The sequence below is a fragment of the Rhododendron vialii genome, chromosome 7a (assembly GCF_030253575.1).
Source record: "Rhododendron vialii isolate Sample 1 chromosome 7a, ASM3025357v1".
Taxonomy (NCBI): Eukaryota; Viridiplantae; Streptophyta; class Magnoliopsida; order Ericales; family Ericaceae; genus Rhododendron; species Rhododendron vialii.
Window position 1 is genome coordinate 18381358 of NC_080563.1, and position 21852 is coordinate 18403209.

At 37.7% G+C, this 21852-nt stretch overlaps 3 protein-coding genes across 4 annotated transcripts; 1 reads left to right on the forward strand and 2 right to left on the reverse strand.

Annotated features, from left to right (window-relative positions):
- The first annotated feature begins 281 nt into the window (after nt 1-281).
- LOC131333851 (cell division cycle 20.2, cofactor of APC complex-like) lies at nt 282-5775 on the forward strand. Of its 2 annotated transcripts, none has more exons than XM_058368629.1 (5): nt 282-562; nt 1775-2047; nt 3280-3549; nt 4563-5156; nt 5381-5775. In XM_058368629.1, exons 1-5 carry the CDS (start codon nt 479-481, stop codon nt 5519-5521), a joined length of 1362 nt encoding a protein of 453 aa, XP_058224612.1. In that variant the 5' UTR covers nt 282-478; the 3' UTR covers nt 5522-5775. The 2 variants fall into 2 exon arrangements, with proteins under 2 accessions (XP_058224612.1, XP_058224611.1); XM_058368628.1 differs by having other exon boundaries at nt 302-562; nt 4560-5156.
- Nucleotides 5776-6082: 307 nt separating this feature from the next.
- On the reverse strand, nt 6083-13943 carry LOC131333852 (MOB kinase activator-like 1A). Its single transcript, XM_058368630.1, has 7 exons — nt 13646-13943; nt 10425-10473; nt 9735-9843; nt 8789-8882; nt 6936-7069; nt 6591-6754; nt 6083-6270 (listed from the first exon to the last, which is right to left on the reverse strand). The coding sequence occupies exons 1-7, from the start codon at nt 13666-13668 to the stop codon at nt 6196-6198; spliced, it is 648 nt and encodes a 215-aa protein (XP_058224613.1). The 5' UTR covers nt 13669-13943; the 3' UTR covers nt 6083-6195.
- A 4236-nt stretch (nt 13944-18179) lies between these two features.
- LOC131332750 (uncharacterized) lies at nt 18180-21787 on the reverse strand. The gene is made up of 2 exons (XM_058367046.1): nt 21673-21787; nt 18180-18748 (listed from the first exon to the last, which is right to left on the reverse strand). Exons 1-2 carry the CDS (start codon nt 21785-21787, stop codon nt 18180-18182), a joined length of 684 nt encoding a protein of 227 aa, XP_058223029.1.
- Between the last annotated feature and the right edge of the window lie 65 nt (nt 21788-21852).

Genomic DNA, 21852 nt, shown 5'->3' on the forward strand with positions numbered 1-21852 from the left:
ATTGGGCAATAAATTCTTAAGCAAACAGTAATACACTAATTGTTTGTTTTCTTGTAGTAGTGCTTGTTACTCGATTCTTGCTAATGGTTTAGCCAAAAAAAAACCCACAAAATTTGGTCATCGACCGGGTCCTCTCCCCCCAAACCTTTCAGTTTCACCTCGATCTCGTCGTCTCGATAGAGCTTAAAGCGGTCCACCGTCCGGTCCAATTGGTCCATTACTGAAACTCCGAGCCGTTGTCTACGAAACATATATAGCCGTTGCCACATATCTCACCCCTAAAACCACTCTCTCTCTCTCTCTCTCTCTCTCTCTCTCTCTCTCTAACGCTATCTTTTTTCTCTCTGTGTTCCCTTTACTACGTTGTTCTTTAAATTTACAAGTCCCGCAGAAGTTGTTTTTATTTCCTAGGGTTTTGTTGCCTTTGTTCTTCTGATTATTTTCGGGCGATTTTAGGGTTTTGTCGCTGACACAAAATATGGATGCAGGAAGAATGAGAAACAAGGGGTCGCGGTTTCCTCTCTCCGATCGGACTTTTCGGAGGAAAAATTCTTCTGAGAATGTGAGTATCTGTTTGTGTCTCCATGTTTCCATATGTGTAGGCTAGTCTTGAACTTAATTTTCTAACGCCCTGTTTGGTTGCATAGAAAAAATTAAGGGAAAGAAACAGAAAAAACTTGCTTTCTTGAAGCCTACAGTAAAAATCCTTGGTTTCGATTTTTAACTTTCTTGGGAAAAGTCTAAAGACACAAAAATTTCTCTCTCGAATGAACTGGGGGCTTCACAAATTGTTCTTAGTTAATATTCGTAATACATATTCAATTTCTGTTTGAGAATAAGATCAAATATGTTTCTACATATTGACCACACTACTAGTGATTCCTGGCTCCGCCCCTGCAGCGCGGTGTGGAGCCCCCAATTCATGTGATATGTGTGCAATTTGTTTGTGTCCGTAACGCATGATGATTGTTTGTTATTATTGTTACTTTTTTGATCGGCTTGTTATTATTATTATTTTTGCATGGGTATATTTATTGGATTCAGAATTCTCTAGGAAATATGTGTTCTCTTCTTTTGTCACAAATACCCTTTATAGCGATAGAGAGACAGCTTAACCTTCTTTACATTTTTTTAAAATTAGTTTGTTGTATTATGTTCGTATAAAGGTTTGTTTTGGTTTGGATTTGTTTTTCTGTAAATTGTTCAGATTTGCTTCTTTGACAATGAGTTGTCCTATAATTGGGTGTTCATTTGATGATATATCTCTTTGTATTGGTATTTCTTTCTCTGAAATTATGTTTCCAGCAGATTTGTTGGGTTGGATTTTTCTTAAAGTAGGGTTTTGCTTGTTGTTACGACTGAAAGAGGATTGCCTTCAGTTTCTTTTTTCTTCTACTTAATTCTTAGAAATATTCACCATTTGATTCTTACTGTTTGCTTATTTTTGTGAGCCTTTGAATGTTTTTTCTCTCCATAACACTTCATTATTGTGACTTCTTGTTAAGAGAAGCGTCTTATATGTTCATGTTGTTTTAGTCTCCCAACCATTGATATGAAGTTCTAATGTTCCCATACCTTCAAGTTTTTGGCTTTTGTTCACCTCATCATAAAAGTAGTTATCCCAGATATAATGTTGCTGTAGTTCTTTCTTTGTAAAAAAATCGTAGATCATGGTCTTTGAGTTACCTGCTTGATTAATTGATTTAACAAAACCTATCTTTCATGCTTTCCTCAGATTCAATCAGAATTTGAATTTTTTCCCTGTAAATGGCAGTTGGACAGGTTTATCCCTAATCGGTCTGCGATGGATTTTGATTTTGCGCATTTCATGCTGACTGGTGGGAGGGTAGAGAAGCAAAACTCATCATCACCCTGCTCTCCATCCAAAGAAGCTTACAGGAGGCAGCTGGCAGAGATTTTCAACATGAACAGAACTAGAATCCTTGCTTTTAAAAACAAGCCCCCTGCTTCAGAAGCCACTGTTTCAGAGTCAATTTCATCGGTTCCCCATTCCAAACACGCCAAACATAGAAGATGCATTCCCCAAGTGGGTTTCCTTTCTTCCCTTGCTTTTGAATTATGATTTGTTTACCTTCCCTTGACACTTATTTTTCCTGTTTCTCCCTGTTGACTTATTTTGTTTATGAATTCTCTTTCGTCCCTTGTGATTGTTTCTAATTTTTCCCTTGTGACTTATTTTTGCTTCATATTTGTTGTGAATCTCTTCTTGTGACTAATTTACAAACAATTACTAGCACACCGATACCTCACTGCCGCCACCCTCCACTACTACCATCATTGCTACCCAGTGGCGACTCCAGGATTTTATAAGTATGGGGTCGTTTACAAATTGAAAGTTGAAATGTTTACTTTTAGTTTCGAGAAAAGTTGTTCAAATTGATACGACTTTTCTTGGCACAATTTCTTCAATAGGAGTGATAAAGATGAATTTTGCATTACGACCGGCTTCTTTTCATAACTGTATCCATGTTTTTTGACCTAAATAAAAAATACAATGCTAAAAAGATCATATAAGAGCCCGTCCCTTACCATTTCAATACTTGAACTCAAATTTAAGTGAAACCCCATAAAACCTCCATCAACCCATGACTCATTTTTATAGTCAATTGATTGTTACTCAAACGATAAAATACTATTAAGAACAACTTTTAACTTGGAGAAAACATATTGCTTATAGAATACATATCAGTAAAAAACAGAGGACCCGTAGAATTGAAACTTGATAATTAATGTCCTATTTATTTATCAGATTGTAATTGGAGTCCAAGTATGCTTAGCCTAAATAAAACATTTAGATGTTGCTTTTCATTATGTGATAAATTTTCAGGTGTTTTGCTCCCTAGCTGTAATAGTGTCAATGCTATATTTTGATGGGGTCATTTCCTATCTACTCCAAAATTAGTAGTAAAATAGAAGTAGATTATTTTCCCACCATGGGGTCAGGCGACCCCATATAGTTGAATGTAGTGGTGCAACTGCTGCTACCACTGTCGTTGCTTGCTGGCATCACCACTAGTGAATGTGCTCCTTAAGAAAAAGAAAAGTACTTTCATGTAAATCATCATAGGCTAATAACAAAAACGTTGCTGCACTCAATTTTAGTGTTGCAACCAAAGATGGGAAAACAAGTCACTTTGCATATAATTGTTTCCCATGGAAAAACAAACTTAAATGAGCAGAGCATAATGTTTTCATGTAGCAACCTGTATTTTTTATTGGTCACTTTCCTAACGCCATCTTTCTTTTAATACATGTCAGGCTTCAGAAAAGACTCTTGATGCCCCAGATCTCATGGATGACTTCTATTTAAATTTGCTGGACTGGGGCAGCAGCAACATCCTAGCCATTGCCCTCAGCAATTCGGTGTATTTATGGGATGCCTCCGATGGGTCTACGAATGAACTTGTCACCGTTGATGAGGAGATTGGGCCTGTGACAAGCATCAGATGGGCACCAGATGGAAGGCACCTCGCTGTTGGCTTGAATAATTCCCATGTCCAGCTTTGGGACTCTTTGGCCAGTTGTAAGGTAACCTGTTTTCCCCCTTAAATTCGGACAGCTTCCCACTACTATGCAGATGTTGATGCATTTTCCTTTAGTTGTCTATGGATGCCCTGCAGTTTTCCTGATTAAGCCTATGTTGTCCTAATCCTTTGTTAGAGGTGGATAAAACTGTAGAGTACTAGAGTATTATTGACCGATTTTAAGACTATATTACAGACCTACGACCAAAAGAGAAAATCACTGATTGTGGGATGAAGTACAAAAACTAACTTTATTTTTTTGTTCCTAGCCTCCGTAGTTGAGCGGGGATGGGAGGGAGATGAGAGGAAGTAGCGTGTCATTGTGGAACCATTCATAAACGCACCTTTACTAAAACAATACTCAAGGTGCGAAAAACTCAATTGGGTTGGAATCCCAGGCGCTGGGAGGGAGATGAGAGGAAGTAGCATGTCATTTTGGAACCATTCATAAATGCACCTTTACTAAAACAAGACTCAAGGAGCAAAAAACTCCTGAGAATTGGGTTGGAATCCCAATGTCATCATTATTCGGTCTGGAAGGGGAAGTTGTAATTATTTGCTTTCTATGACTGAATGGATTATTACTTGAAATTGGCAATTGTTTTTTATTTTCTCTCATCCTCTTTCTTCCCCATGCTGATTTCCATAGTTTAAATCCTTAAATTAGCTAAATAATTAAGCACGCGATGGTTTTGCTTACTGAAGTTATCAGGCTCACTCAACTACTAAGTGGTAGAGCGTAAATAGAAAATTATTAGTTTGAGACACTTTGAAAAATAGAGTAAAGCTGGAGGGACAACCTTTTGGGACAATCTTTTTGGCAATTTGTTATCTTACGAATCCTATGTAATCATGTGTCCACTGACTCAGTATATTTCACAAAAGTAGGGATAAAGCGACCACATCATTGAATAGTATCACCTGATGATTTTTGCACTTTTGTCATAGCTCTTGATTGTTACAAATTCTATATCTCATCCAGCTGATTTTATCTGACTCAATTCCCTCTCTAAGCAGCTAAGAACGTTGACAGAGGGGCACAGATCCAGAGTCGGTTCACTTGATTGGAACAACCACAACTTAACAACTGGAGGAATGGACAGCTTAATCATCAACAACGACGTAAGAGTCCGATCCCATATCATCACCACATACAGGGCCCACACCCAGGAAATATGCGGCCTAAGATGGTCCGCAACCGGCCAACAACTAGCCAGTGGTGGAAATGACAACCTTGTATACATATGGAACATCTCAAATTCTACCTCTGGAAACAGTTCAAGCAACCACCACCGGTGGCTTCACTGCCTAGACCACCACACCGCAGCTGTGAAGGCACTCTCCTGGTGCCCGTTTCAGAGTAACTTGCTGGCTTCAGGTGGTGGGGTTGGGGATGACTGTATTAAGTTTTGGAACGCGCACACTGGCGCGTGCTTGAACTCGGTTGACACGGGGTCGCAAGTGTGTTGCTTGGCTTGGAGTAAGCATGAGAGGGAGATTTTGAGCTCACATGGGTTTAATGATAATCAGCTGATTTTGTGGAAGTACCCTTCTATGGTGAAGATTGCTGAGCTTTATGGGCATACTTCAAGAGTTCTGTACATGGCTCAGGTATTTATGCTGTTTGATTAACTGTGGTCGCATGAAAGTAAAATTCAACTCACAATTAGGTCCTCTCGGCGATGAACATTCTTGTTTTTCACTTGGGGTGTGAACGATTTGGCCTATGGGAGAAAACTCAAAATGTGCATTAGGTCATGCTTTAGGGGAAAAGTGCAATTTTTAGTCTTTTCTGGATTTTGTTTAACTTTCTTCTCTTCGGTTGTCTGTTGCAGAGCCCAGATGGGTACACGGTTGCATCGGCAGCAGCAGACGAGACATTGAGATTTTGGAATGTGTTGGGACTCCTGAATTGGCTAAAGCCAGAGCCCAAGTCGAATCCAGAGCTATTTGCAAACCTTGCCCGCATCAGATGAACGAGTTTTGTTGCTGATATTGGTGACTGAAAACAGCAAGGGAATATGCAATGAAATCCGCCAATGGGAGCACTAGAGTTGTTCTGGTAGTGTTATGCAGTACTTGATTTGGTTTGACATGTGAAAAAAATTTGCATAAATTAGAAGAGAAAAGTAAATGTATAGAGTACTAGAATTGTACAGTTACTTTATTTACGTGCAAAAATGTAGTAAGTACAAGTCATCTATATATTTCAATGAATTTTCTTCACCAAGTCTTCTCGATATCAGCTTTGAAGTTTTGAGGTATAGATTTTCTTCGGAAAAGTTCACATTGACCCGGATACGATCAGGACTTATATCTTAAAAAACAAGAACAGCATGCTTGTATTTTGTGAAATATACCATCCGTCATGTTGACAATGAAGTTGATGAAATCATCTACCGTTGGTTAATTTACATTTTTTGCATGCATAATCCATAGACAGAGACCATAAAATGCCTGACTTGAAGACTCCTTGATTGAGAGGAACTTCAGGATAAAAATGATTCAAGATAGATCAGAAATGTACTTGCACGAGATTAATCTCAAACATATTATATAGGCAATAACTATTAAACATTAGTAATTTTTGTTACATTCTAGAATAGATAGTTGATTTCAGTAGATTGAAATCGGGACTTGCACAGCCAGTTTAGTAAGGGACAACAATGGATTCTATAAGCTCTTGAAGTGGAGCCAGTTCCTTCTTGTCAATCAGCCCAAATTCCTGCACGGAAACAATATAGCGAATTAAAAACAGATTCAGGATATCATAGACACAACGTGTCCAAATTCTGACTAGTAGCCAAAACACGATGACAAAGTTAAATGAGAAGGTTTCTAACGAAATTGAATGGAAGTACGTTTGACAACCGATCGAGACAAAAAATGTTCAAGCCAACTGGCAAACCAAGATTAAAAAGGCAAATAGCTAATGGAATAGAAAGGAAATGATGTCAGTGAACAAAGTTGGGTAGTTCAATGAACAGGATCTCGTAAAGAGAACGAAGAACCTAAAAACTAGTCTTTGGATTTAAGCACACTTACACATGTAAAGAGTATGAAATGCTTGAAGCAGGTATTTAGATGGGCCTCCTCTTTGAGGCTTACAATCTTCTGGAAGTGCGAGTGGTAAATGTGAGCATAAACACGGAACAAGCGTTTGAATATAGTTTTCACGACTTCCCTGAAGTTGGTAGGAAAAGGGGCACCTACAAACGTCAGAATAAAGAACAAACGTAAGTGGAAGGGAACACAAGAGACAACTGTGCAAAAGTTACGTATCGGTAAAACACAAATTAGACTCAAGGGTTCTTTCACAAGATAGTGTATTTATTTTCAACTGAAAGGAGATTCCTAACAAATATGGTAACAAATCAAACCATAAATTACCTAGCCTTTGAGGAAATATGGATTCATCATCTAATTGAGTTTCAATCCAGTCCATCAGATATTCGACATATTTTGGAGCTGAAACTTCAATTGGTTTCTTGATTTGCACTCCATCTGCCCATCGGTACTCGTACCTGTTAAGTATTATCTGAACAAAGTCAGGAGCTGCAAAATTTTGAAACTCTACAGTGTTGCTTATAACCATCACACCAAGTTGTTCAAGCAATCACTAAAAAAGTAGATGGGGTTTTTCTTGCCCGAGAAGGTTCACGGCTCAATCATTTTTATACGTAATATCACAATACCAGTCTAAGAAACATGGAGCGTCTATGGGCCTCGCATATCTGCATCCAACATGTGTCAGTCACGGACACGACATGACACTCTTCTGACATGTATCGAATATGCCTAAATACATGATCGATTTTTTTAATTATATTTCTTTTACTCTGACACATTGTGTGGATACTCTAAGACATGTTGGGTACAATCTTGGGGCGCCCTAAGGACAGATTAGGAGGTTAAAAAAAAATTAAGGCTCGACCCAGAGTGGAAACTTTCATAGACGTATGGTTCAAGGATACTTGTATGGGGATAGTGGTTTATTTCTTCATGGTGTTAATTTTAATTACACAGAGACAACGTTTTTCACTTCTATATGAATTCATACAGAGATATCTATAATAAATATATTATATATTCGGCGTATTCCCAACGTGTCTGTGTCCTAATTTTTGAAGAAAAGACGTGTCCGTATCGTGTCCTTATCCCGTGACCGTGTCTGTGCTATTGAAGGCCATATTTTCTTATACGTAAACGACTTCCTGTTTTTTCCATGCGAGTAGAAGAATCCATCAGCCTTTCAGATATGGGTACAATATTGTAGAACCACCAGCTCAAAAACCATATGATTATTAATAAACAAAGAGCCACACCAACACCCACCGAATGCAACAATAAGTAACTTGCCACTTTGTTGATAGGTCACCAGTCAACACTTGTTCACTTCTGGTACCTAAAAGTTAAGAAAACCACCATACAAGGAGACATGCAAAACACAGATTCCAATTCCCCATTCTTACGTTTTCTTTGAAAGCAAATAAAATATCTTAAAAACAATAAAAAAGGAAAAGTTTTACCTATGCCTCATCGTGTATGCAACCAAAATACGAACTTGATAAATAAAACCAATTTTCCTTCCCACATTATAAAGATTGTCAAACCCCCAAAATACACATTATTCCTAGGTGATGGGTATTTGATTAGTACTTTGCGAAAATGAAGGATTGGTACCAAGTAAGCAGAGAGTCAGAGACATATATGCTAATAGGAGTTCATCACTGGTGTAGTATCATGTACATCATCCCAATGTTAAAAGTTATCACCAATATATGTGTGAGTACTCATGTGTGTACAAAGCTCTGATTGCAGACACACGATCGATGTAATTAACCATTTTAATTGATGCCAATGCTTGTTAAAGCAAGTATGGGTGCATAAGAGCAAATGTCTCTTAGCAAAGAGCTTCCCACAAAAAAAATCCACCTAAAGACCAGCATTTGGTCTCAAGGGAATGACTACAAATTCCGTAAGTGGTAAGACATGATGTAATAATGGCACGAGCAAAAGCTGTCTTTCCTTTTAGAAGGTTAAGGTTTGACATAGGCATCGTATAAAACAAAGATGCCACAACCATACAAGGAAACTTGAAATAATGAAATGTAGGAAAGCTGCATTGACACCATAACAGTGGTAGGTCATAAAAATAAGTCAATCATACATTTTCTTTTTATGAACATAACAAAACTGATATCCTGAAAAGTCGAAATAAAGCAGAAATTAACAAGACATACTTGGGACCTGCGGTCATTGTAGGACAGTTTTCTGGAGTGCAGAACTCAGTGAGGGTACCATAAAGCAAATTCACCTGGTTGAAGAAGTCCACAGCTGAAAATTGCAAAAGCAAAGAGTATCAATTGGTTATCGAAGTGAAGAGAAGCTTATTGTGGTAGATGTTTTTTGCAAAGCAGACAATTCACAAGAACAAACAACTGTTTACTGGTCTCCTTGTCCATATTGGTGATGGGAACAAAATGGATATATGAACAAGCCCAAGAGTTGACACCCTGAATGGTTCAGTAATTCGCCTAGTAAAGGACAGAAGCTCATTATTGGAAGAGGATTGTACTTACTGCTTACGGCTCCGACTTACAACAGTACCAGAAAGCTGGAGGCATGTAACACTTGCCCTCGTGGGAGGTTAAAACCTTAGTAATGGAAGAGAACATCAAATTGAATCCTCTGTATTGGTATCAGATGACAACAGCTTAGCTGCTTAAGAATAATTTCTCCAAACTATGGGGCTGCAGTGCAATAAAGGCAAGCACTTGGGGGAGGTCTGAATGATTACCCTTATAAAATCAATAGTAATTGAAAATGATGAGATGTCCCTTGTGTTGGGGTGTTTTTTTCCCAATGACATCGTTATCTAAAACGAAGAGAACTTGAGGATAGCAGATGCTTTAGTAAAGAAGGATAGTTTGGAGGAAGAGCAGATGAAGAATATGGGACGTATTAGTTGTGCACACATCCTCTATAAAGTTCTTGGAGACATCCATGTCATATTAAGTGCACGTGACATGGGTATGTAGATGCAAGGACAGTTGAATCCTCCACATATCAACACCCAATTCCAGAGCAACAAAACAGGAGACCCAATATAATATACCTGCACATGCACACATGAGAGAGAGAGAGAGAGAGAGAGAGAGAGAGAGAGAGAGAGAGAGAGAGGATTACTGTTGACAGCAAGCCACTCATTAAGATCCTCCCCAGGAGGAAGTCTTACTGCTTCTCTCAGATTTCCACTACCTAATGTTGCATCGATGTGCTTTCTTAGCTGGGCCCCCTGTATTATGGAACACACAACTAAGTAATAAAATAACAGGTGAATGGATGAAGCGACAAAACATAAAAGTATGAAACCGGAAGCAACATCTTGCACTAAGAAATCCTGTATACAACAACATAATAAGGAAGAATGCCAGCTTATATTCCACGGTATCTTTTTGATACAGTGGTTAAGTACCGCACTTATTTCTGTCATTGATGTAAAGTTTAAACCACGAGGCAGAGTTGCCAGGTGATGGCCACTCCTAGTTGAAAAACAAAGTTTCTGCAATAGTAAAATTCTTTGAGTCCTCTCTCAGTTCCCAAAGTCTATCACTCTATGGTAGACGAGACGAAGAATGTATCACGGAAAAGTACAATTTGATAGTGAAGCAAATTCCTCAATCTTAATAAACAGAAAAGCAAAAAGCGCTTCAGTTAGGGCTTCTAGTTAAAGTGAATATAATGACAGAGAAATTAAAGAATCTATGATGTACAATAGCTTGAGCCCAGTGTTAAAAAATCAAACCCAATTAACTAATCAAAGGTAAAAGACTACACAACATGGAAAAAATTCTCAAGTTGGATTAAGAGAACAACCTTACTCCCTGATGGTGCACTCTTTTTCGGGCGAAATGTCCTTTGATTCCTGTTTGCAAATAAAACTTAGGTGTGAGTGTAGGAAAAAACTTAAGTATAAATGTAGTTAATAGCTATAAGAGGAGAATTTCTTGTTGTGCTTCAATGGTAAAGTTACAATTAAGGCTTCTTAATTAGGAGTTCCAAGTTATAGTCACTCTTGTAGATAAATGTCTTTTTTAAAGTTAGAGACTTGAAGTTATTATTTGGTCCTCCAATTTTTTAAAACCCATGAATACCCTCGTGAATGGGGGGCGTTCTAGTTATTTCCTATCGTGTAACTAGATTTGCAAAAACGCAACAGACTGGACAATCTAACATTCAATTCTTTTCCATGTTTTCCCGAACTAATTATAGAAACATGCTCCAAAGTATCTCAGCAATGGAACACCAACGATGGCCGAATGGCACAGCGGTGGTGAAAGGGTTAGAGGGCCGGCATGCTGTTTACAATTGCCAGCCAGCAATACAATGCTACGTCGAATGTTGATGTTCGGCGGTCCAAATCTCGATGATGGGAGGGAAGTTGTTTGTATCGAACTTTGGGTAGTGAGCGAAGTCAGGGAATTGAGATGGTTGGTGGAAATGCTCTGTGATGCAGATTATTTGGTTAATTGTGATTCTAATTTATGTTAGTTCTTAGTTTGGACCAATATTAGATTTGAGGCCAAAAGTAAATCCCCAGATTACAACGGGGTCATAGATTCTGATTGATTGATGTGGGGCTGGGAAACATCGTTAATACCTTGAAATGAATTGTTGTTCGTAAAGAATAGATCCGTGCGTAAAGTTATCATGTTTAATATGATAATACTGTCACTTATGTTGCCATAGTTCAATAGTTCATCATGATGTGTAAATTCATAGTTTATCTCACATTTCTACCGATGTGATAAGCAAAAAATACCGTATTTTCTCCATCTTAGTCATGAAATTACGTACCTAATAAGGAAGATGAAATTAGTCCCTTACACTGGAACATTTGTTAATCTTATGAAATTACTATAACAGCCTTCGAATGTAGCCAAATCTATTCATATCATCCTAAACATCAATGATGCATCTCATTTCACGTTTCCCTTCTACTGGTTTGCTTCCCCATCTGTCATGTGAACTTACATAATGAGTGGCATCTATCAAAACTATACAAACCATTAGGGATAACTCAGCAAGAAGCATAGGAGCTGCATTAGGTAGTTATGATATATCTTGGACATTATCTCGCAAGAAGCAAAAGGTAGGTTGCGTAGGTATAATATATTCCTTTGGAAAATCATATGATACTATCCAAGTTATCTTTTATAGCGTCAATTGCTTTTCTGTAATCCAGTTTGTAACCTGCTGTATTTGAGTGGTTTGTTAGGTAGTGTGCGTCTTCTAAGTAGTAGCGGGGCCATGGGGGTTAGAATTGTTGTCCTAATTTGAAGGAGCTAAAGCTTAGTTTTATTCCCTCGTATATAGACATAGTTGGGGAATGAATAAGAGGAGATTGGATATTGTCAAGACATCTTTTGAAGTTATGGAGGTTCGGACCATTCGGTTCACCTCAAATTGAATCAACAGGAGGTCCAACCACCTCTAAGCGGGTATTTTCTCCATATATTTGTTTTTATATTCCACCTAGAAGAACGTAGCAAGAAGTGGTAATCAGAACTGTCCTTCCCTCCTCCGTTGACTCAGGAAAGGCTAACTTTTCGTCAAGTTAGGGAGGCCTGAAACAGCTCAAATTGAATCAACAGGAGGTCCACCCCTTCAAAGTGGGTTTTTCATATTTTGTGTACAGGATGTTACGTAACACAAAGTTCATTGTTGTCTTCTAGTAGAGGTTCATCTTTCCATAAGACTGGTCAAGCTGCAAATCTAGTCGATAGAGAGGATGACAAGGTTACTTGATGGACCTTCACCTCTAGCTTCCAAGCAATTTCTTCTAGTAATCTCGAGTAAGGTCGGGCGTTTTCTTTGGCATCCCCATAATTGTGGCACAAGGGGGTTACCAGATACTGCCCTCCACCTAGGCAAGTATTTATAGCATTAGGCTGAGTGGTGTGCCTTCTTAGCCCAAAGTATCAGATGAGGGGATTGGTAAGAGGACTACTTAGACCAGTCAATAGTAACACAAAGCGTTCTCACAGAGAGGGCACATTAGGCCAAAGATAGAGCATTCCTTAGCCTTCTTGGAAGGCACAAGAATAGGTTATAAGTTATAACACGTAGGGCCCATGACTTCATCTGAGTGAGCATCAGAGCTGATGTGCGCATCAATAGCGAGATATAAAGAGATTCTACTAAACCCCCCATAATTTCAAGATCGTAGACTTAAGGTAATAAGCACTTGCTCAATTCTGTACGGGGCTCATAATAACCCAGATATGAGCCTCAGAGGATTTTGTAACTCCATCTTGTCATGCCTAATACTTACTACTGACAAACTCCTGAAATCTTGTTTAACCACTTTCCCCATGAGGTAGCCAGCACATTTTTGTGCCGAGACAGCCGTGCTGAACACCATAACCGATACTAGTATCCTCATATCAATTGTCGGAAAACAATGTGGATATGTTGATTGGCCGCATTAGATGTGGAATTGGATGACAAATCAAATCCATGGGGATTGCATTTCCAGCGTTGAATGCCACAATTCGTGGAGTTAATTACACATCCTTGGAAAAAACCAAACCCACAAAACATGGAATGCATAATTCCTTCAGGCATGCGATATCAGTGATACTCCCAAAATAAATAAGGTGGGAGTACTCATAGATTATACGTCTCAGACCAATCCAACAGGCAGTAAAAGAAGTTATATTCGGTTCACTGAAACACAATTACAGTGACTTCAAAATTTAATCAAATGTTTCTAGGACTCAATTTTATTAGAAACGAAGTCCCAGACAGGGTTAAATTCATAACAAAAAAATAAAAAATAAAAAGATGTATAAATATAGCAATCTAAGCTCTCATGCAACATAATTCAAGAACTTACACAGAACTAAGTATCATTATCATAGCCAGAAAAGAAAGACCCATATCCAAATCATAAATCAAGCCACTTTTATAGTATCACAACCCACTAGCTATGAATCAAGATAAACAAAACCCAGAACAGAGATCTGATGTGTACAATCACAGAACAAACATATGCGTGCAATTAATTGCAAAATCAATTGAAATCCTTGGCTCACCTGCCCAGACCGAAGAGACTCATGGCTCTCAACAGAGAGAGAGAGGGAGAAAGAGAGCGTAGAATGAACGTTTGACAAAAACAAAAAACAAAAAGGGGGCCGGAGATTGGAACTGTGAATTCCAATCTGAAACTTTTTGACTTCCCAATCAGAGCTGTTGAAATATATTAGTATTTATATGCTTCCAAACGCATCATTAACGTCCCTTTGTAGATCAACCCCAATTAAGATGTTCGGGAATCGGTATAGTTAATGAACCGGACCGTACCAGGTCGATCGAACCGGTTCTTTCATTTCCATTTCATGAAAATGAAAGCAATCAGCTGTAATAAAACTACTCCACTACACTTGATAGTTGATACCCCATAGGCCTCGTTTGGTTCCCAAAGTACTTTGGAGAATTAAGGAATAGAGGTTAAAGAAATCTATACGGCCGCACATATTTGTAACAAAACTCTGTCACACTGAGCCGTAGACCGGATCCCATCATGCATACGTGCAACTGCATGTGCATTCAGGGACGAAATCAGGATTTTACTCTAGCAGTAGCGAAATGCGAAGGATTGGAGGAAGGGCGCTTGGCAGTGGTGCCGAGCGGCCAATCTGGCCGTTGGTCTCGACACGGACAGCTCGGATCTAATCCGAGTACATAAATGGCCGGATTGGCCACTCAATACCGTTGCCAAGCATTCCCGATTGGCAGTATCACCGGGTCCGCAAAATGTATACTAAAAAAATAAAAATAAAAAGCATTGCAGTATGAATAGTCATCGACTCTAGAAAAAATTAAAATAACATAATAAAAACTATATTAAATGATGTTTGTCGTTGCACATGGAAAATGAAAAAGACTAATATAGTTTTGGAATACTATTTTGGGTCTCATTTCTTTAAAAAAAAAAAATAGAGGATTTAGGACTACTAGATAGCAAAAAAATAAGAAAAAAACTCTAGCAGTGGCGAGTCTATATAAGTTGGGGATAACTTTTTTTCTTTACATATAATAATTGCATTTTCTAAAATTCTTGTCTTGGCGGCCGCCCCTACTAGACCCTCTCTGGCCCCATCATCTTGCGCACCCCATATGGGAGAGTTGGTGTAAGCGTACGTGTTTACATGTCTGCACGGTTGTGGCGAAATTACCTATATATTCTTATTCAATCCATTCAAACCACATGTATCAGTATGATGCATGGCGTGGTGTAATAAGTGATCCTATTTGTTACTCGTATTTCATCGTCTCTTCGTGCTTTCTTTTCTTAATTGTAGTAGTACTGTATATCTTTTCGAATCTTCACAAATATATTCGGAAAATCTGATCATAAGCATTCAAATGAGATTATTTATCCAAGCGATATGAGCTAATTTATCTGCCACATACGTACTGAATCTAAATGCTAGTATATGAGATGTTGGCCCATAAATTTATTTTTTGAGATTTGTGCACATATATGCTTCTGCGAATCAGAGAGTACTTACTGCTCATGAATTGTTACCATATATCATGTTCGTTAATTTTTAGCATCTCTATTTTTTGGGCCCTTCAATTCATGTACTTAAATTATCTTTAATTTCCCCTAATTGACAGTTGTAAAACGATTATATTCTATTAAGGAATATGTCCATGCTATCTGGTACAAGTCTCAAAGGGGCCAAAGTGGGGAAAAAAAGGTATCTTTTTTCTCTACAACTTATTCCATTTAGTTAAGTTATTTCAACTGAATTAAAACACCCAACACATTTTCTTCCTCCAAGGTCCAAAGCATAGAAAACTTGTCAAAATATATATAGTTTAGTGGAAATAACTTGACTACAAAGTAGTGACAAAAAGTTATCCACAACTTAAGCTTAGTACGTGGAAACGCTACAGTAGGGATCAAAAAAGAGAAGTAATACAACTGTTCAAATGTACAAGTAGAATTAACCCAATGAATCTAGTTGATTATTCAGTGCTCTTGGAGTATCGCCATTTAATGCTCCAGAGAGGCATACAATTTTGTAGAACTTAATCATTTTTCCGATGAAGCCACCTCAATTACATGCTAGATTTTCTCACATCCCATGTTGTGTCTCTGATCTAAAAATTGGAGCCTGATAAAAATCATAACGAACCAAGTTATTCGAGTTCAAACTCATGTGTCTCGTTAAAAGCTCGGTTGAGATTGATTTGTTACATAAATAAATGAAGCTTGAATATTGTTTGAAGCTAGTTAAGCTTCTGCAGTGAGTTTGAAGAAGCTATCAGTGATTAGCTCGTTTGGTTTGATACTTTGATGTTTGAAAGACTCAAATTAAACTACCCGAGACCTACTTGATTAAAGCTCGTTTTGAATTGACTCGCCTAATGAAGTAAAAGTTAAGCTAGAACATCAATTTTAAGCTTGTTAAATTTTCAAACTAAGTTTGAACAATTCACTAGTTGGCTCGTTTGACTCGTTTTATCAATCATGCCTGCATCTTATCGTCACTATATATGTTTTATTCTCTTCTTGTTTTCCCCAACACATTGTCATTATTGTGATTATTATTTGGTAAACTTGGGTCGCAAATCCTTTCTTTCTTTTGATAACTTGGGGTATCCGGACTAGCTTTAAAGCGCCTTGCCTAATCCCTAGGCACCAAAATTCGGACTAGCGTTTACTGATGGGGATCGGAGTCCGATTAATATCTGGCCAAAGTCCCGTAAGAAATTTCAAACCTGAAATCTTAGGAGGGAGTAAACCACCAACATCCAAGACTTGACCACCAGGCCAACATTTGGAGGTTACGGTTGCAAATCCTTTGTCCAACCCATGTGACAATTATATATGCAGACTGAGATCAAGACTCAGGAAATGGTATTGTTGGACAGCTTTCCACCATCTCTCCTCAAACCAATTGGTGGTAGGAAGAATTTCAATTAAGTCTTTTATGGCATTCGACATCGCACCCGCAAATCTGTTTTTAGAGCAGTCGCAAATAATGGCATTGTATAACCAAATCCATGGGGACACTCCGAGCCCAACAGATATAAAGAATTAATTACGAATTCATAAGCTTTCATGCCGGTATACATATGTATTTAGTAACCTATGATTTAGGTAATCAAACAAAAACTAAAAAAGATTTAATGTCCAGTACTTACTACAGTATATACTTAGGTCTTCAATGTCAATCTCCAAAAAGTCTATTAAGTGAACTTCTTTCTTGCCGTTGCTCTTTTAATATCACTGATACAATATAGTCTCCAAAAAAAAAAAATTCGAAAATGCAACAGTACAAAGAAGGACCTGTTATACCTGCAGTTGCAAATTGACTGATCGAGTACGTTTCTTGATGGATTTTGGTAAATATACCTTTTGGGCCGAGAGTCGGCTCTGAGCTAAAGTTCACGATGAATTTTAGTGGCTCCACCTACTTTGGTACCTCTTGACTCTTGTAATGGTCCAAATAAAAAAAGGACCACATGTTTAATTTACTTTAGGTCTCTGATGAAAAGTCAAGGCCAAATTTACAATTTTGGTAGACATGCAGATCTTTGTTAGAATCACGATATTGTTTTTACTTTTATGATGTTTTTGTCTTTCGTTGTCCTCTTATTTATTCACATTCCATTAATTGCCACTGACCAGATTAATTAGATACTTCAAAAAGATATATGGCATAGAGAGCAACTCTGTATAATCACTTTCATTGCATTCTATACAAAATCATTGGATTCATTTCAATATATATATATATGGGAGCATGTGGAGTGATGAAACATATAAGGATTGATGTGAAGAGTAAAAACGCACTCCTAATTTACATGTGAACGACCACGCGTGAAATGCATTGAATATGCATATCTTTAATCACGTGTGATCATATGCGTTGAACATGTATATCTTTGAATATCTACTTGATAAATGTTTTTATTGGATGGTTGTATAACTTCTTTTGGACGGTAATGTCAAGGGGATTGATACGGTACATGAAAGTGTTCCATGAAAATGAACATGAACGAGAAATGAACGGTTCAAATTCACAGTACATGAAAGTGTTCCATAAAAACGAACATGAACGAGAAATGAACGGTTCAAATTCACAGTACATGAAAGTGTTCCATAAAAACGAACATGAACGAGAAATGAACGGTTCAGATTCACAGTACTGTGAATCTAAACCATTTACGTGAATCTGAACCGTTCATTTCTGTTTCATGGAACAATTTTATGTATCCTAACATTTTCCTAGTGTCAATCCTGATCAGGTTTTTTTTCCCAATTGGGTGGCTATCAGCTCGGAGATCTTGTTGGCCGCCTTGTACATGACAAGCTCACAGTTTCTCCTTGAGTAGTCACACAAATTTTGGCATAAAATTAAAATAAAATTTGATCGAGAGGTATATATCCTCTTTAGTTAAATCGATTATAAAAGCTTAATTACTATCCGAAATTTATTTGGAGAACACAAAAGAATTGTTTCTATTATATATATACAGTACTAATTAAACATGGACTACAGTACTTAATATTAGTATTTGGGAAAAACAGCGCACACGTACGAAAATCAATTAATCATCGTCGTCGCCCGAATCGCTAGCACAAACCTTAATTACATCGCAAAGAAGTTCAACCGCGTCGTTCATTTTCCTAATTCTTTTGGTTCCTCGAGAACTGCTTTTTTGCTTCTCGAGTTGATCGTCGCATTCGTTAACCTCTTCTATAACATCCTCCGCTTCCGCTGATATCCGCTGGAGGTAACCGTCGCTGAAGTGCTTCTTTGTCCGTTTAAGGTCTTGCATGACATCGTCGTAGTTCTTGGAGCAAGCGACAAGCTCGTCCTTCAATTCAGGTTCGTCGTCATCCTTATAAAGTCTAGCGTTAAGTTGATTCTGAATGTCTTGAGCCGTGGAGTATGCCAAGTCAATCGCTACCTCAGCGAGGGCGCGATCGTCGGCATCAGACGTTCGCGAATCCTTCTTCATGAGCTTCATGCACCAATCGCTGTTGAAAGTTCTGGAGCATATTTTCTTAAGCTGGGCGTGTTGTTGTTGAGCTACGGAGGGAGAAATGAACAGAGTTATTATGATCAACAGGAGTGCAAGAGAAACTAGCATAGACGAAGAAGATGCCATCTTTTCTGGCATATGGAAAAGGGAAGACAAGAAATTAATTAATGTTACTATTTTATATTTAAATCAGTTTTAATTTCAACATGTCATGACTAACTGCTTTATTAATATTTTTAATTAATTCCGTAACTGTCCAGAAATTAATTACTTTCCCGAAGAAAAGTGGAATAATTAATGACCATCTCTGCTTTGCTACATTAGCCATTTTAATGTTTTTTTTTTGCAAGGAGTGTGTTAAATGTAGTATTTTGGGATATCATTTACTCCCCTACATTTGACATGGGTTTCAAACCCATGGCTGCTAAATGAATCAAACAACTTGAGCTCGGCTCGGACTTGGCTTGACTTTTGGCTCATTCTTTCTATGGCATGTTTAAAAATTCAAGCCAAGCTTAAGCGTATGGGTGTCTGGCTTGATAGATTGTGACTAGAGGGTCATTCTGTAAACATTACAAAGATAGGGGTAAAATCAATAAATGTCCCAAATATTTGTAGGATTTTCCTGTTGAGAATACGAAAATTGCTTTTCTAAATTTAAATATGCAATAACAAAATTTTAAATATGAGCCAAGCTTTAATAATTAAATCCACAAAAATTCTCAAGCTCAAGCTAAGCTTGAACATGCATGTGTAATAAAGAGTTATGCCAAGCCTAAGCCTGAGCAATATTGCGTTTGGCTTGATTAGCACTCCTATTCTTTCTTTCTTTTTTGATCCGCAATTAGCACTTCTATTCAAACCTTACTAATTACAGCTAACACTACTGACTTTTGCCCGCGAAAAAAAAAAAACTAAAATCTAAGGACTCGATTACTCAAAACTGTGGCATGATGCTCTTAAAAAAAGAGAGAATATATATATATATAGTCCGGTTCCCTTGAAGGATCCCGCACGGGCTTACCGTGCGGGACTCCCATTTCCCGATCGAATTGGGACGATCCGAGCTGCTCAAAGTGATCAGAACGTGATTTTAAGGGTACCCGCGAGAAATCAGCAAAAAAAATGATCGGAAAGGGCTTGATCCGAGCAGTTTTTTATTGAACGGTTCAGTAAAAACTGCTCGGATCAAGCCCTTCCCGATCATTTTTTTTGCTGATTTCTCGCGGGTACCCTTAAAATCACGTTCTGAACACATTGAGCGGCTCGAATCGTCGCAATTCGATTGGGAAAGGGGAGGTCCGCACGGTAGACTGGTAAGGGATCCCTCATTGGATCCGTATATGTGGGGGGCTTCTTTTTTACGGCCTTTTTTTTCGTACTTTGTTGCCATTTGTTGTTTTTTAACTTTCTCGTAAGCACCCATTCTTTTTTCCCAAGTCCCCTAAGATAGCGTTGATGAGGATTAACAAATGATAAAAAAAAACCACACCACTGTTTGTGGTCCATAATAAGGAGGCTTTCTCAAACCATAGCAATCCTTCGCCATAGTAACGATAGTGCTGGATATAAAGGGTTCATTAGAGAATATTAGATTATTTTTGTTTTTTCGAAATGCCTGGAGCAAGGGACTGAGGGGTGGATGAATCCGGGGATCGCTCTACGCAAGCCCTAACGTTTCTTTAGCATCATAGTAGTTTCTGTTTAATAAAAAAAACATAAACAACTATAAAAGTTCACACGCCGGATTTTTTTGTTTTTACAAAAAGACTAACACCCTCTTGTTCGAGATTTTTCCAAGGAAAATTCAGTAATCATGATCATAAAATTGTAACCACCCATAGAAATTTCAACACTAAATTTCGACATTAGGATCAATATTTTACCTTTTATCGATCATAGATATCGATGCACAATATTATATGTATGAACAATTGTATACAAGTATATTAAGTACATAATCGTATGTGTTGATTGGAAATATATGCTAATTTTTTTGATACTTTTTTGGAGTGTGTATTGATAAAAACTAATATCAGCTTTTATATATGACAAAAAGAATTCTATTTCCCCCTTCCTAACGTTGAAATTTTGCGTCGTCCTTGACCTAGAGAGCGGCCAAAAACATGAAAAACGTATCGTTCCATTCGTGGCTTTGCTCGAAGTAATTTGTATGGGTGATTTGTAATTTGTTTTCAAATTAATAAAATCCTTTTTTGTTGTTGAAAAACCAAAGGGACTCTTCTTAGCCTAATAATGCGTTGGGTAATAAACTAAATACGCAAAAACCGAACACGAAAAAGAATCAAGTAATCTCAAAAAAAGAAAAAGAAAAAGAAGAAGCATGATGCAAAGTGTTCCTTGTTAATTTCAATAAGAATACTTACGGTAACGGCTCATACTAGGTTTCACTATGGTTTAAAATGAAGAAAAAGCAATAATGAGCTGAGTAAGGAATTATAGCCAGCATATGTTTTGCTAGGGTAAAAATACACAATGAAAATTGGTAATACAAAATTACCATACACTCTTATTTTGCTTCGTAAATTCCTTTTTTTTTTCTTTTGATCGGTGATTCACGAATTCTTCTGTCTTGAGTTTAATAAAAATATTTTCTTCCTTTTATCGGGCCCATTAATTTATCTAAACAAGTGAAAGTACTTATATTGTTCTTATTCTCTATCTTACTTTAATTATTAAAACAAGGGTAATTAATGATTCCGCTACGTTTCTCTTTATTTCTTTTTTTTGGGTCGGTTTCGGCTTATTTGTACGGATGGTCTCCAAAGTATTTTCAAAATGTCAATTTGGTCCTCAATAAACAAATTGTGTCTATTGCGTCCCCAATGTTAACAATGTACGTGTATTTAAACGGTCCCTAAGACTAACTCTGTCAGCACTCACCGTCAAATGTAGGGGCATTTTCGAAATTTCATTAACATATTTACATGTGAGGAAGAGAATTCGGTGGAGTATTACCCAATTTCTCATACCCATGCATCTCTCTCTCTCTCTCTCTCTCTCTCTCTCTCTCCACCAAAACTACAACTCTTACCACAAGCAAAACCAGATCCACCGAAAAACTCCACAAATATATCACAGGCTTCACAAGTTCTAAACCGAAATCTACCAGCGGCGATTGGTGACTTGGTAGAGGGAATTAGCCGCATTAATTTGATGGCTTCGTCACTGTTGAGATCGTAGATGTAACACCTCTCGGGGTCACTGGAAGGTC